At 45.6% G+C, this 16,897-nt stretch overlaps 1 protein-coding gene across 22 annotated transcripts in view; it reads right to left on the bottom strand.

The window, feature by feature from the left end:
• Positions 1-14,059, bottom strand: part of mbnl1 (muscleblind-like splicing regulator 1) — a 37,203-nt gene extending 23,144 nt beyond the window's left edge. For 4 of the 22 annotated variants that reach the window (XM_068737767.1, XM_068737768.1, XM_068737771.1 and 1 more), the window contains exons 1-2: positions 9,084-9,512; positions 1,391-2,360 (exon numbers count right to left, since the gene is read on the bottom strand). In XM_068737767.1, the coding sequence (XP_068593868.1) occupies positions 1,391-1,564 (174 nt within the window). In that variant the 5' untranslated portion in view covers positions 1,565-2,360; positions 9,084-9,512. Of the gene's footprint in view, positions 1-1,390; positions 2,361-2,767; positions 3,008-8,137; positions 8,745-9,083; positions 9,514-9,559; positions 9,824-13,307; positions 13,416-13,894 lie in introns of those variants that run through there. The other 18 variants (XM_068737775.1, XM_068737781.1, XM_068737769.1 and 15 more) reach the window with 10 other exon arrangements.
• Between the last annotated feature and the right edge of the window lie 2,838 nt (positions 14,060-16,897).

Genomic DNA, 16,897 nt, shown 5'->3' with positions numbered 1-16,897 from the left:
TCCCTCAAAAAGCCTCCATAAATCCGCCAGCTACTCCTTTCCAGTGGCTGACCTTTACCTCAGCGTGAATGACAATTTAAACAAACGTTCACGTATCGAGATCCCTCCGCCTGTAGATAAAAGCTCTACTGTGTTGTCAGTGAATGTCTACATGTGCTCACTGAATTGAAGTGAGGGGTCCATGACATCGAGATATTTAGGAGAACATTTGCATCTCAGTGTTTTACAGCTTGGGACTTGAGATGTAATAAACAACAATGACTTAATCTGCTTTGTGATTTTGGCGATCAAGCACACACACACACATGTACATTGTGAGGAAACTTGGGGAGAGTTCAGCCTGGGCTTGACAATGTTCCTCTGTCCACATCTGGCTACGAACACTGTTCTCTGAGTCGACTCACACACGCTGTCCTCATCCTAACCCTGCCCTGTACGCACACTGCCAATGACCACGAGTCACCAGTGTCTGCAGGGGGAGAATACAAACAGAAGTAAAAAACACACACACACACAGCCAAACTTTGGCGTGTGTGTCAACGCTGGAAACTTTTGGGTAGAGGTCCGCTCATCTCTAGAGATCTTGTGCTCCGATAAAAAGACAGATTGTGAAAGAGAGAGAGAGAAAGAAGAAGAGGTGTTTGCTTTTCTGCTGCTGCCTAAAAATGGAAAATTACTGCATACGGTGCCCCAAATCTGCCCTTGACTTCGCTCTAAAACACATACGCATAGAAAGACACAAACAAACCCCCTCTAACTGCCCCCAGGCCTCTGCGCAGGAAATTGTTTGACTGAGTGAGAGCTACACGATGACGCTATTGCATCGCTCCTCTCTAGCTGTTGAAACGTGTTGTGCTCAGGGCATCCGTATGGGTTTGTACATGTGACAGCCTATTCATCTGTCTTCAAACGCCAGCACACTGCAGTGTTTTTCACCTCCAGAGGGACCGTGCTGATTCAGTCTTTAGTGTTGTTTACGTACAGTGTGATCAGTCGGCAATGTGCCTCCTAAATGACTGCTGAAATGAGCGCAGTAAACACCCGCCAAAACACTTCAGCCTGTTCTAGAAATTCCACAGTGCAGTGTTACAGCCGCCTGACTTCTGCTTCCTGAATCTAAAACGCTGCAACACCCGCCCCCCTCCTCTCTCTGTACCCTTGATCACATGTTACAGTCACCTGACCAGAAATAGGTGGGATCAACGAGAGCACATGCCGCATCCAGATGGTGTGCTCTAGTGTGACGTAAACTGTAGACAACTGCTATCTCCAGTGTAACTCCATATATTCTAGCTCAGTGTGTGCTCAGTCTCTTATCTGTGGACAATCTGTATGTGTGTGTCTGAGATCCGACCTCCAGACTCCCTGTTCACCGTTTCTCCCTTCTTACCTTGAGCGAGTCGAAGCAAGCGATGACCCGTCCGTTGTCCACCTGACAGCTCTTGGCCGGGTGAGCGAACTTGCACTCCTGGTCCGAGCGTGAGCACGTGCCCCTCTGGAACTCCCGACACACCTCGAGCGTCAGCCACTTTGTGTCACGGATGTGTGCCATGTTCATCGCCATGGCAACACGCCGGCCAATAAGTTATTCCGAGCCGAAATCTGTTCTAGCGTGAATAAAAGTACCTCTAGTGTTTTTAATCCACAGCTATAAGGTATTTTTGTTTATTCGCGGTAAAAGTCTGTGACGTTGAAATGAAACATTCAAAAAAGGAAGTCACTATTGATTGAAAAGGGCTTCCTTTTTTCCAAAGTGAAATGTTGCAGGACGAATGTTATTGGATATCTTTCCCACGATCAATCAACCACAGCAGGCGATGTTTGTATCCAGGAGGCGACTCAGCCTAACAGTGCCGATACCGCTTGTGGGCTTGACTTTGCCTGCAGATCAAACTCACCTAAAACATTCACAAACCGACGAGGCAAACGGGCCGAACCAAGAGCCCTCTGGTTCGGTGCAGTGATGCAGGCAACGGAGGTGATAGTCTAGGTGTAGCCTGCTACTGGAAGGTTACGGACGCTGAGGACCGAGCGGAGGCTTAGAGAGTTGAAGGCGAAGGTTAAAAGGCAAGGTGGGTGAGATGCTGCGTGGGTCTGGTGGTGTGTCGGTGCTGCTGTGGTAAGGCTGGTCAGCTGGTGGAGGGCAGTCGGCTGAGCTGAGGCTGGAGCCCCTGCTGCGAGGAGTGGATGGTGATGGCGGAGGATGGACGAGCAGGTCGGAGCGTAGGCTGCGAGGTGGGTACTCGTGTTACCGTGGCAGCAAGCGAGCGAGGCGGGGGGGTGGGGGGGGGGGAGGGGGGTTGAGCTTCAGCTGTAGAAGCAGGTCGAAGCTGCAGCAGACATCAGGGAAGGCACTTCCTCTGGGGAGAGAGAAAGAAAAATAAAGAGAGAGAAAGGAGGGAAAGAAAGATTAGGGTTGATGATACACATCCAAAGAAAAGATTCAGGTTTATTACTCGTTCATTTATCTTTCAGAGGAGCTTCTGACCTGCAGCATTTTTTTTATCTGGTGCTAAGCTCTGTGGGAATTAAGAATATGTAAAAATGTCAGTAATGCAGGGGTGTCAGCTAAAACAAATACAACTTTCACCCGCCCTGCGCTCTGAACAGACATGGTGCTCACACACACTCGCCACGCCACGCCACACACACACACACACACACACACACACACACACACACACACACACGCACAAAGCAGTCATTCACAACTTTCCACCTCTTCTGGTCAACGCAGGAAAATCCGATCAAATCCCGTATCACTTACAGTCGCGTACAGCAAAGTCGGCCATTGCAAATGTGCTCGGAGGTAAAAGAAAAGGAGGAGAGTGAAAGCGGAGGGGAAGTCGAGGCAGGGCAGGAGGGAGAAGAGGTTAGTCATTTCCCTTCTTGCAAAGCGGTGTGAGAGTGAGGACCAATGAGAGTTTGCAGAGTTGCAGCAACATTCTGGGCTGAGCGCCAGGTGAGAACAGGGGGAGGAGCGAAGAGGAGGCTGACCTGCCTGCTGCTAGAGAGAGAGAGAGACTGAACTAATCATTTTACTCACTATTTCTATGACTCCTGATTTCTCGCGAAAAAATTACACATTTCTTTCAACTTTCATGAAAGATCCCAGATAATATTATTATCCATGAACTAATATGTGTAATTCACTCTTAAACCAAACTTCTATCCTCAAATGGAGAAGAGAGTGGTTTTTTTTACTTGTTTATATACAATTTCAGCAGTGCTTTCTATTTGTGGTGAATCCACTGTGCGGGTTTTGCTCGGGGAATTTGAATGATCGGGCTCCCGTGGGCCCGGTCGGCTCTTATCTCACAGGCGGGGTAGCTCACCACACCCTGTGTGGAGAAATCGCTTTTCCCAGAACAGCATGTGCACCTTCAGCAATGCCCTGAAACCGCTTCTAGCTTTACGGCACTGCAACGCTGCAACGCACTATATCAGAGCCCTGCAGCAGTGCAGCCCGGGTCATGATGAGCCAGCAACCTGGATATATGTTACAGAGGGAAGGGGAGGGGGCTGCTTAGCTTCACCTTGGGTGACCCCTACGATAGCAAAAGTAGCATTCCTGCTACAAACAACCTTTGGAGTGCACGCATAATTATAACACAAACTGTACATGTACAATACACACACACACACACACACACACACACACATCTTCCATATCATTCCCTAGACAATAATAGTTTGACAAAGTGTGGCTAGGTTACACTTTGTGTTTTGAAATTAAATTCCATAATTTTATCTTTGCTGCTGTGAAAATGCCAAGTCAGCCAAGTCTAATATCTCCGTGTAACCCTGTATGCCCTCGAATAATATCGTATGATGTTCACGTTACGTGTGTCTATTGCCACAGCTCAGTCTGATAGGGCATTTTTATTACCCAAATATACTTTGTATTAAGTTGAGTTCAGGTGAGCAAGAGATCATCTCTGAACTCATCAGACTGAACTCAAGCCACAGCTGGATGAATGTGGTGGATGAGAGAAATCTGTCATCGTAAAATGTCTTAAATTGAAGGTGCCACGGGCTGTCTTCTATCAAATGAGAGAATGTGAAGGACTTGATGCCAGAACCCCCCCCCCCCTGCGCTCTGTCTGGCTGCCTTAATCTGTTTCTATGGTTTCTATTAGAGTCAGATGAGCACATATCTGTGAGAGACAGACAATGTGGTATAAGACAGTGCCAGAGTGCTAATGAGCGCTCATTATGCTCTATCATGTCTGGACATGGGTGTCCTTCCCCTATCGATTTCTTCATCTCTACGGTCTTTCTTGTCAGTGTGCCACTCCCTCTATCTAATTCCACTTATCTGTTGGTGCTCTTTGCGCTCACTGCATCCATTTCGAATAGATGACTTATTAATACCGTCTACTTATCTTCTCTAACGACAGAATTTAGACTGCTTTAACAAGTGGATCCTTCTCTGCTTTGGTCGTCTTGTTTTGTTTTTTTCCCACCCTCCCCCAACTCCATCCATGCCTCTCTGCCTTTGCACCCCTCAATGTGACTGTCTGGCCTGCGTTCTCTCCCAGCATCCTCAGCAGCACTCCCTCAGACTCCAAGGTCTCGCATGCTGGTGCAAGGTCGACCACACTGGAGAGGGAAGATGGCGAGAGAGAGAGAGAGAGAGAGAGAGAGAGAGAGAGAGAGAGAGAGAGAGAGAGAGAGAGAGAGAGACCGTATACTTCCTATCGACCTTTAGGACACGTGGCAGAAACATTACATGGCTGCAAGAAGAGGAAGTGTGTGTTTTCAGTATCAGCAGATCACCATCAGCTCACGGTCATGTGACACCGCCTCATGCCTAAATGGCACAAAATGGTTACTGACATGAAAAGCGAGCCTGCTCGTCATTTACTTTCTCTTGGTTATGAGTCACAAAAACTAAATCTGTTCTCAATGAGTGAAACACTGTCGGAGTACACGCTTAACCTCCACTGAAAGCGCGAACTATGCACAACTGCCACGGATTTGGACGGTGGACTATGAGCGATGACGCACAGATATTATAATGTTTTCTTGAACACAGAGTTTCGTTATCGAGGCATGTCTGAACTGATTGAAAAAGCTTGAGCTTGTTTCTAACCTGGTCTGGTCTTGAAGTTGTGACTAAATGCTAGAGAGTGGTTCAGTTATGGTGAGACTTCCTGAAAAATGGCCAAGTGGCGCATTATTAGTCAAGTTTAGCATGTCCTCACACCACAGGTCACGAGTTACTGGAGCCTCTATACTCATAATCGCATACGAAACAATAACGTAACAGATGCGGTACAAGTAGAGATTAAGCTGAAATGCTACTTGTTATATCTGATATGGCAACCTAAATAACAAACCACAGCTTCTGGCAGCTTCTTTCAGTTTTCCGCTTTGACTGCAGAGAAAGAGTCGTCCGTCTCTTTTTGGCTTGCTGCTGTTCAGTAAAAGGAGTGGTTTCAGCATATTGACAGAGGTGGAGTCAGGGTGACAGTGTGCTGAGACAGGTCATCTCGGTGGAGGACGCTGGAGGAAACGCAACACCCCAGCTTCTCAGCTCCTGCTGCTCCATGTGCTCAGAATACAGCTCGTCAATACTGTCCTCACTGACCTTTACATACACACAGATACACACTAGCATATATATGGACACATGAGCGTGTTAACTGCATTTCTTTTGGTGATGCTACCTTTAATGTTTGGATGAGAGATCGCGCCCAGTAAGGTCTGCATACAATAAGTAAAAAGGGTTGCATTAAAAAAAAAAAGATTAATACACAATTTATCTATACTTAAATTTAGTTTGTTGTGAGTGGAGGTTATAGATTACATAAATTCACATGGACAGCCATGCACCACAAGGAGCTGCAAAAATATAATCTCTGTCAATTCTTGCTAACTTGAGCACCACCATTGTCGGTATTGTTATTGACCTCCGTGTCGCCATCAGTATCAAGTCGTCATCTCCGCTCGACTATTAGTTTAACTGAGTTCTTTTTTTAAATAACGTGGTTCTGAAAGTGAGTCTTAGGCGAAGGAACGCGCAACAAACAATGCCTATTGATTCCTCTGAGAGCAAACCTCCGAGAGACAATTAGATCTCTTGTTTAGCATACATGGACGGAGCTATTCACACACACACACACACACACACACACACACACACACACACACACACACACACAGAGACACAAATGCTAACCTATACAAACACACAAACCTCTGTGTTCTGTCAGAGGGTATTCTTAAGCTGTGGTGAATACCTGACTGTGTGTGCAACACTGCATCTTTGTGTGTGTGTGTGTGTGTGTGTGTGTGTGTGTGTGTGTGTGTGTGTAAGGATGTCGTAAAGTCAATGAGGATAATGGCTGGCCTTACGGTTTAATGAGTGTCTCATTGGCTCACATTTATGTTGTCTGTGTCAATGTGCTGGGACAAAGTGAAGGCTAGTTTCCACATACATAGACAGGTTACATATTTTAGGAAAAGCCTGAATAAATGAGAGGAGAAACACAGCAAATGCCAGGGATGAATGGTTTGATGAGTGCTGATCTGTCTATCTATACAGAATCTTTTCATTCCCAGGCATACGCCACAGTGTCTATATATATCGGCTCTGTGCCTTGTGGTTAAACCTTGTGGCAAACATACTTCACCAGAGACCAATAGTATCTGTATCATTTTGATTTAGTCAATCATTTCAATGGAGGACAGGCCATGCTAATGTACCCACCGCATCAGCTGCGGCTTGTGTTGGGACCTGCTTCTAATGTGCCGATGGCAAACAGACCCAGAGCAGTCACAGTGATAGAGACAAAGGCTATAGGCAGCGAGGTAGGGACAGTGAGTGAGGGAATGTGACTATTGGGGCAGGGAGTGTGTTATTAAATGTTAGAGCCGTCCGTCTCTGCTTCAGAGATGGAGCGGTTTAAGATGTCAAGCCTGTAAGCAGGAGCTCCTGCAACAAGGACAGGCTTGTGTTGACACGTGTACCTCTGGATAGAAGCAAAAGCAGACACTTATTACTGACTCCACGAACGTGCTGCTCGCCCTGCTTGTTATTCCTGTTGTGTGGTTTAAGGTGGACACTGGCTTTGTTCCTCTATATTGCAGTATCTGACAAACAATTAGTACTGAAAAGAGTAGACACAGGTAAACGTCGTGGCAAGTTAACAACTTGTCGTGCCTCTGACATTGGTCGAAGTCAATTAACTTGAGCTTAGCTTGGAAGTACGGTAAGTGGAAGGTGTCTCACTCAGGCAAAGCCGTGTCAAACTGCTGCTCAGAGAGGGTTGAAATGTGGTCATAACACGGTAGGAACATACAGACGAGCCCTCGTGTAATAAAGGCTTAACCTGTCAGCGCAGACTCAGCCATGCACATAATCCTGTCTGTAGGGCAGATCCTAGATCAGGGGCAACACACGTGAAATGTGGAGCAATTTGCACCAGAGTTCACACACACACATCAATACACAGAGAGAGAGCAACATCATCTTCGGCATTATTAGCCATAATATTGGCGTTGACAACAAGCAGCACGTTCCTCAAGCTCCTGCTAGTCAGAAATTGATAGTCCACCAACAGCAGAGCTTCCACAGGGACTTTAGAAAGTCTCAACAATGCAATCTGCCACACATCTGTCTGTGTTGCGCATGCTTGCATGTGTGTGTGTGTGTGTGTGTGTGCTACTGTCTGAGCCACCCTGAATCCCCCTAAGTCACAACAACAACATTCCTCATCATCGCCCTCAACCGCGGCCACACCACCAGGAGGAAACCCGGAGAGGCGAGGGGGAGGAGGGCAGAGGTGGTGAGGAGAGGGACAAAGAAAGAGGGGAGAGAAGGAAGGCTAAAGTTTAAAGCTCTGAAGATCCTCTGGCTTTCAGCATACCATATGGACTTGAGCAGAATCAAGCCTTGCTGTTACTCAAGACGCTGTTTTGGACTCTCCGACAGAATAAATGCCTGCAGAAAAACTTTGAAACGACTGCATCGGACAAATAGTCAGATATTATCGCACATAAGAAAACCTTGTTAATCTTAGCTTGATCCACACAGACAAACTAAACTTAACTCAGTAAAGAAAGAAAAACATCATGGGGGCAATCTCACGTTATCTCCCAAAAGCCTTAATAAAAGTACAAGACTACTTACTTCCACTCCAGTTCAAAAATGGAACAGTAAAATCCCTTTATTTACTGAGTCTCCTTCACCCTGTCTCTCTCGTTCTTCCCCTTCTTTCTTTCTGTCTTCAACTTTCTTCCTCTCTCTCAGTTACTCCCCCCTCTGTCAGACGCATGAAAACACTCACTTAGTCACACACACACAAACTAAAGTACACACTCCCACAGACAGAGTCACCCTCTCACACACTCTCGCCTCCCGCGACCCGGAATGCCTGGCAAGATCCAACTGTACTGAAATACTGCGCTCACCATATAAGGTAGCAGCAGCCTCACATGTCACACGTAATTTACATGCAGCGGGGCGGGAGTTTGCCTTGCACGGCGCACATACGCACACACACACACATGCAAAACCATGCTTCCCCCTTTTACACTGACGCAGCAAGGGAGGGAAGAGTGATCCAAGAGAATCACATTCTACCATCCTCCTTGTTAACCGAGCCCTGCAGGATAACTCCTAACATGTCCAACGTTGAGTCAGACGGAGGGAATGAAAGCTGAGTGGGCGATCTATTGATCCTCTTCGCTGCTTCCTGGAACAACCGTGGCCCTCCAAACACACACACACAAACGCGTGCGCACGCACACCAGCAAATTTCTCAGAAAGTAGCTATTGTGTGACAGTCTGCTTTGAGCCAAGAATGCGCCTTACTGTGCGTCTGTGTTTGTACGTGCATGTGTGTGTGTTCATGTATCTATAAAACAAGCCGTAACAAATCGAGGTTAACCCTGTGGCCCACATACTGAACACACAGACACACAGCAGACACTAAAGCAAACAGTCCCCATATTTCTACCTATGTTCCAATGCACAGGCACTTACTTTGGAAAGTAAAGAGACACACACACACAGGAAAGGAAAGATCGAGATAAACCAATGAGACAAGGAGGAGGGTTATGAACCAAGCTCTTACCTCTCACATTGCTCTCCAGTTTGTGTGTGTGTGTGTGTGTGTGTGTGTGTGTGTGTGTTTGCTTCCGCGTGTCGATTGGCTCTGTGTTTATGCGTGTGTTCAGACAGGCCGCGACAGCAGACCCCCAGGCACCGGCTGGACCATTCTCAGGCAGGCAGAGCGCAGCAAGGCAGAGCGACTGGCAGAAGACAGGCAAAGCGAGTGAGCGAGTGAATCGGCAGCGAATGAGTAGAGGAGCTGTGCGGAGCCGAGCACCACAGGGAGAGAGCGAGAGGGAGAGAGAGAGAGAGAGGAGGAGTGTTTGCCTGTGTGATTTTGTATGTGTGTGTGTGTGTGTGTGTGTGTGTGTGTGTGTGTGTGTGTGTGTGTACGTTGCAGCATTGGCTGTGTGCGCTAGTGTCTCCCCTCCCCTGCCTCCTGAAGTGGCTGCACTGAGCTGCGCTGAGACGGGCTGGGCTGTGTCTCTACTGACTCACCAGCCTCTGGATCGTCCGTCTGCTGCCCGAGGAAAGTGGTGCTCGCTGGGTGGCAGTAGCAACAGCTGTGGTGGAGGAGGAGGAGGAGGAAGAAGAAGAAGAAGAGGAGGAGGAGGGAGCCCTGACTGCATGGGCACACACAGATCCTGCAGTCCCCTCTCCCTCCCTCTCTTCCTCGCTGAAGGCTGGCCACGCCCCCCTAAAACAACACCAGGAAGTGCTGGTTCAGTTACAGCAACACTGCCCTTGCTTATCCAGTGAATACTGAGGCAGGAGAGAGAGGGAGGGAGGAAAAATGTTGGGAGAGAGGAGCAAGAATGTAAAGAAAGAGAAAAGAAGGGACATTAGTAACAGAATAAACATGGAAGCAAGGAAATGCCATGTAGATTGAAGAAGGGAATCAGACATGAAAGCTGGCGTAGTGCTGTTAAATACTGCCATAGAGGAAAGAGTGAGACAGGAACAAAGCATTTAATGAGGTAATGATGAGTAAGGAGAAAAACAGCAGCTCGATAGAATGAATAGATTCATTTGTGTGGAGGAAAGAATTATGGACAGAAATTTACAGGGAGCCTGACTTCTGTCAGGATCCCCTCTTCTGCTGTGGCAAGCAAACCCTCACACACCTTTAAGCTCAGCCATACACCCCCACAGCTCTTACCCACACTAAAAAAAGCAGGACACAGTGAACAGCACTTAATCAAATTGGACTACGGTAGTAAAGTGGCTGTACGTTCAGAATAACACAAAGTGTGAGAATAATCTGGAAATGGCTGTTCAAAAAGATTAAGCCAGTGCAGTTTGATTGCAGGTAAGCAACATATTATTTTTTTTAAAAAGGCTAAACGAGACAACACTGAGGCCACTGCTGCTGCCACCCTTCCTGTATTGCAGTTGACATCGATGGCAAAGCCAGAGAGGCTAAAGGAGCCTCCAAGAATTTGATCTGGACCTGATGCTGCAATATCCGGTAGCCATGGAGATAGCGGCCTTGGCGTCTGCAGGAATCTTTACAGATTTTGAGCTGCGTGCTGACGCCAGGTTCTCTGTCTGATTCCATATATTGTCCGTGACTCACTTCATTTGACTGTGATCAAGGAGAAATTGCTTTGTGCACAATGCTGCCTGAAGTGAAAAGAAAAGCTTTGAAATGTCTTTTCATTTACAAAGAGAGAACATTGCTCACACCAGAGCCCTGAATGCTTAATACTGAGAAAAATAAAAGTTACCACATTGCTTCTCCTGTGTACGAATGTCACACCTGTCTTTTTTTATTTCCACCCCTTCCTTCTCTCTCAGTGTTTATTGCTGCACAGCTCTGTTTAATATAAAGCTGGTGATAAGTTATCTCTAATTTACACAGCGGGTCCTTAAACCCCAGGTGACAATCTGTCACATCAGCTGCAGTGCTAACCCTTTAGCCAATATTCTGCCTGTGTACTCAGAGTGAACATAAAAACACAACGTATACTCCAGGCGTAAGGAAGTCATAGGATGCCATAGTACTATTTTTCTGAGTTGATCAGATTTTGACAGACGGTGCCATTATTAGCCACAACAGCAAAGTGCATGCAGGCATCTCTTTCCAACTGTCACTCGTCAGTGATGGGAGGAGATCTATATCCCTGCTAGAACACGTACAGCATGTCTTTTAGATTAGCAGACCAATCAGTCTGACTGCTGATCAATGGAAGCAGCGGGTCACTGGGACCTCCGCATGGAGTTCTCCTTAACCTATAATGAAGAAACATGGTGATTGATGTCATCGTGGCTCATAAAGAGACACGTTAGCGACGCCTCCAAAGATCTTTCTGCGAAACTCAGACACTGACGTGGAATTTCCCCTCTGCAGCTGAGTGGCCGCCAGAGCTTCTGCTCCTCTCTGTCTCTGCGTCTCTCTTTTACTGCCCCGATGGTCCACATTTCCTATTCATTGTCATTCTTCGTACACTATGTCCTCTATAAGTCTGTGTTTTCATCACTTTGTCTCACTGAAGCCCACTAAATCTCCCCTGAACAACCGCAGCCATTTGTCTATTTGTCACAACCAGCAGATCCATATTCCCCCGGTCCAGTCAAAGGTATGAATACAAAGCCAGCGTTGCAGTTACCAGATGGTTTGCTCATCAAGTTTTATTCGGCATATAATCCGATCAAATCTATGACAGAGGCCTGTTTCTCCTTTTTCTAGTTATTTTCTTTCTTTGAGGTGAAGTCGTACGTTTGAACGTGTGCGTGACAGATAAGAGGACGGTGTGACCGTTGTTCTCTAGAGATTAATGAGGCCGCAGGGCTGTATAGGTATGAGCAAAGCACAACAGGAATCAACACCCTGGGGTTAAGTGAACTATTCACATACACAACCAACTGAAAACAGGAAGAGGTGTGTGCGTGGTGTAGTTAAAGGGGAATTCCACCGAATTCACACATCAAGAGCAGTGAAAGAAAGAAACTGTTATAATCTTAGCAATTTGCATTATGGTCATTTATAGATTTTCTGTCTTTTGCAAGTCATACAAATTTAAGTGAGGCGCCGCATTGCTAAAGAATATTACAATGTTACGAGGAAGCTCGAATATTCTAGAAACTCCCTCACTCTGTTCTGCATGGATCACTTGAACCCTGAACCAACACAGTCTGGCATGGGTGACCCCTCAGATCCTAACTCCTCACCTTCTTCGACCCTTATTTTCTCTCCCCCCTCCCTGATGAATGCGACTTTCCACCTTTAAGCCATCGTCTCAGCGCTCTGCTATTTCCCGGCCCTCTGCAAATGTGACTGGCTGGCTGACGCGAACTCTCACTCCGCCGAGGAAATGTCCCAGAGCTTTCATGTGCCAAACTCTGACGGCTCATCTGTCACTAAGGCCGCAAATACACATTACACTCCCATTACAGACCATCACAGCAACAACTGCAGCAGTACACAGTCTTGGTGGAAAAAAAAGGCCCACAGCTAAGGAGCTGCGTTCGTCTGCCATTTCCCCCATAGCTCATGTTCGAGGTAATTTCTATACTTAAAACTTAAAACATGTGTTGCTTTAGAGTACGCGGGCAGTATCCCACATAATCAATGATGGTATAAATATGCTCCACATTACTAAACATGTACCTGAGAATGGTACAAAGTGTGTGTATGCTCACATAACTAATTTACTAGTGAGCAGCCTGCTGCATACTTGTGGTTTACTCTTAACTTCCCTCCACTTTGATGCAGTGAGGGGAAACAGGTGCAATTCAAGCTGTCGGGTTTGAAACACAGAGAGAGGAAATAGCACACTGTCTTGTCCCCATCTGACACCGTTGTGAGTGCCTGTATGAGTGTGTGTGTGTGTGTGTGTGTGTGTGTGTGTGTGTGTGTGTGTGTGTGTGCACCATTCAAGCTTGAAGCTTATCTTGGAGATAAAATGAAAACGAATGGAAACACCCTTTACAAAGAGACTTTCCACTTCAGCTTCGAGCAATTTTTCTGTCTAAATGTAGCCTGCAGATATACTGCCGTGAATATCAAATAAACTCTCCTTACATCCCAAACTTCTTACAAAATGTATATCTCTTTGCGGATTTCTATAAAAAAAAGAAAAATACTGCAAATGTTGGCCTTCCTAAAACTGACACACTTACGTCTTTGCAAAATATCAGAGAAAACGTAGTTTGTTGAAAAAAGGGACTTAGTAAATATCTTATATAACAAATCTATAGAAAAAAAAAAAGTAATTTAAAGTTGTCAACAGAGATGAATGCTTACCTGTTTGTCTGTCTATCGCTGACGCGCCACTGGGACAGACCAAGTCACTTCAACATAGGTCACACTAACGCAATGCATTATGGGATGCACTGACATCTTCTTGTCTGTGCTCCTCTGCTCCTCTCACTCTCACCACTCTCTCCCTCTCTCGTAATAGCACCTTCTGCTTGGCAACGGCCATACCACAAATGTGGTCAGGTTTACAACGAACCATCACTGCGCAACATCAAGTCTCCATGACAACCACTCTTATCTCATTTGCATCTTCTGCTTGCATTATCTACTGATGCCAAATATGGTCACCTTGTTATACTCCGCCTCTCTCTGCATCCCCTTTTTATAACTTCCTCTTCCCCCCTCCCCATTTTCACAACTGTGTGCACTTTGCGTCTAACGTATAGTCGCACACGGACATGTACGCAGCCTGTGAGTGTCTGGAAAGAGGAAGTGACATTAAGTTTGCAACCTGAGAGATAAGCAATGAAACAGCTTTTAGATTCAGGAAGTGGGGTGTGCTGCAAAGGCTGCTTTCAAAAGAAACGAGACTTGCAGCATGCTAACGCAATCCTCCCGTGGATTTCACTTACCCCCCCTCGGTACGTCTTCTGTGATGTCGGTGCGGGCATTTGGCCTCCTCCTCCTCTTCTTCCCCCCAAGGACTGTGTCTATCAAACCATCACTGGAATGTCGAACCAGGCCCCTGAAGCCCACACATACAGCAACACTCAGCAGCACTCAGCACCTGTCTCCGACTGCCAGCGCAGAAAAAGAGACGCGCTCAATCACACTGGACAGCACAGCAGAGAGGAAAGAGCAGTGGAGAGTGGGAGGCTAACCAGCATTTTATCAGCAGAAAAAAAACACGACATACTGAGCAGGCTGCATGTAATGTGCAACGCATCACGGCTAAAGCGCTGAATTTGCTGAAACGAATACATCATTATTAAATCAATGATGAAACCTTGGCATGTTTACCATAAATGATTAAGGTCAAGACAAGTTGCAGCCTCTGTTCCATGCCAGTGTTATTGTATTTTTGAAATATGAGACCACATATTTCAACGATTCTGCATGTTGCTTCATGTCGCAAACATAATCGCACTACATACTTGAAGCTTCTAATACCAATACACTGGATATAAGGAGGCTTTCAGAGCAAACTAAGATGAAGTCATCTTCGAAGATTAATTTGACAATTTCAGAGACCTTGTTTCTGGCATTTCGGTCACAAGATGATTAAAAGATCTCGAGAAAAAAAACACATTTCTGTTACACAAAATTATGTTTTGTTTTTAAGTTTTTGTTTCCTTATTTTATTGTGAAATATTGGATAACAAAGCCTCTGTTAAACTTTCCACAAGGACTCCATGCGGGTTTCTCCTCTTGGAAAACTGACCTTCTCAAAGCTCCTCAAAGTTCAGTATTTTCTCCACCTATCGGCGTGGATGTGCACGGACAGGCAAAATCCTGCTACACGGCACCCCGGGACGGGCTGTGTCTGATGGTGTAACGTCACTTTGGCCGTGCGGACCTAGCGGATGTGGCAAGCATAGATCACGCTTTATACTCCTTCAGGCTTCTAAAAATCTCTACAAGGAAATAATATATCCTTAGTTGATCGTCTAATAACGTGTGTCCACACTGAGGCCATAGCCTCATTTTAAGGGGTTGGGACTCCTGCCATACAGCAATATAGCAAATTTACTTCTGCAAAAAAACAACAGAGCATATTGTGTTGTTTGTTTACAGTAAGTATAACTAAAGTTTATCTGGTGATGATTTATTGGTTTCAAAATGCATCACAGAACCTATAATGTTATCCATGTTTCTTTTCCATTTACTCAGAATTTTACCAGGAGATGCAACCTCTCTCATCTCAAGCCGAGCCGTATCATCTCTCCATCTGGCACTTTAACCTACCCAGGCAGTGTCTGGAGAAGCTCTGAGGAGGCATCAGAGTCTCTCCTCCTCTGGGCTGCGGGGCTGCTGAGACTCTGGGGATTGGAAGTCAATGAAACCAGGCCTAATTTAGCCTCCCCTGCTGCGCAAGCTGCCAGGAATCAGAGTGAGACTTCTTCCCTTTTTAGGGCTCCCTGGACTCTGCAGTCTGCAAGTGGCACTACAGCATTATAGCTACACTAAGGACCTGGAGAGACAGAGAGAGGCGACAGTCAAACATTTGTTGTATGGACGCTCCATTTTGAATTATTGCCTAGGTCTAAAAGTCAAAACATACACTGTGAGAACTATTCAAATATCATCATTTTATTGTTATTGATGTTATTCACATCAGTCAGTTTGGACACTTTTACAATCGTCTTATCTTTACACCACTTTCAGTAGATACATGCAGCTTGTTCCTGATGTGTGATTAGGTGTGTGAGTAACTTACACTCCGCCAGGGCCTGACACTGTGTAATCTTTAATAACCCCGGTCTGCACTGAAACTAGATGCTGCCAGCCAGGAAGTGTCATTTTTTTCTCCATCCTGATCTGGCTGATTTTCATGTGTGAGTGAGTGAGAGAGAGAAAAAACACCCATCTTTAACTTACACAAGGCACATACAGTAGTATTCTATTTTCCTAGCAATTTGTTTGGTATAAATAAAAATAAACCTGGAACTAAAAGAATATGGTTCATCACGTGACTTGAATTACCTTTCTTAAAAAAAAAATGCAGATTCAAAATAAAATAAAAATTCAACATGTTATTGTTTTCTTAAAAGACTAAGAAGTGAAAACAGACAAGTGGAGGCAGCGGTCCTCATGAAAATGATGGACACATTGCTATTTATTAACCGTGGCAATCCATGTATTTAAAATAAATGGATTAGATGAGGATTACTCATAGAGCCTCCACTCCCTGCCCATCCTTTTGTTTTCCGCTTGTGATATGACTACACATAGAAGACAGTGATCACATAAGCCATGGTATAGAATACACAATAGGATTATCTATGCTGGAGAGACTAAGTCTCATCTTTGCCTCCCACCGACTGCAGGGAGCGCTCAAATACATGGCCGCCGTTTTACTGCAAATGTGTGGAGTAACCCTGGCAAAAAAAACAAAAAACGATTCAAACTGACGCTATCCCATTAGTCTACTCAAGGTCCCTGCCTGACCAGCCCGCATAATGAGGAGATAAAGGCTACTGGAGCAATATCCATTAGTAACTGTTTTTATAAAGAGAATTATTCATGTCTCTTGTGCCGCGGACAACTATTAATTCAATTGCCCTCCCCCTTGCAGGAATTGCATATTAAAGCTTTTAAAGAAACTTTAGTGTTCGAGTGAGTCGTTGGCTGTAAATCAGCCCCTTAATCTAAGATGGTTGTTATCCTGCCTCCTCCATATCTCACCTCCATGTAGAGTGCAGCTCCTTTGAAATTCCACTGACGCCATTTGTGTGAATGATGAGGTCAGTAAGCATCATCACCTAAACACAAAATTAAATCATAAATAGAGGCTGTTAAGTGACATCAATAAAACACTACATTACAGTCTTCTGTTGGTATTGAAAATGTACCTGCGTAGCCAGCACATTCAGATAACACCCGGTGGTACAGAAGTAAATAAATAATAACAATAA

The sequence above is a fragment of the Cebidichthys violaceus genome, unplaced genomic scaffold (genome assembly GCF_023349555.1).
Source record: "Cebidichthys violaceus isolate CVI_PGR_0920_01 unplaced genomic scaffold, fCebVio1.0.p SCAF_8, whole genome shotgun sequence".
Classification (NCBI taxonomy): Eukaryota; Metazoa; Chordata; class Actinopteri; order Perciformes; family Stichaeidae; genus Cebidichthys; species Cebidichthys violaceus.
Note: the sequence above shows the minus strand (reverse complement) of the source record. Positions and strands in the feature narration are given on the sequence as shown.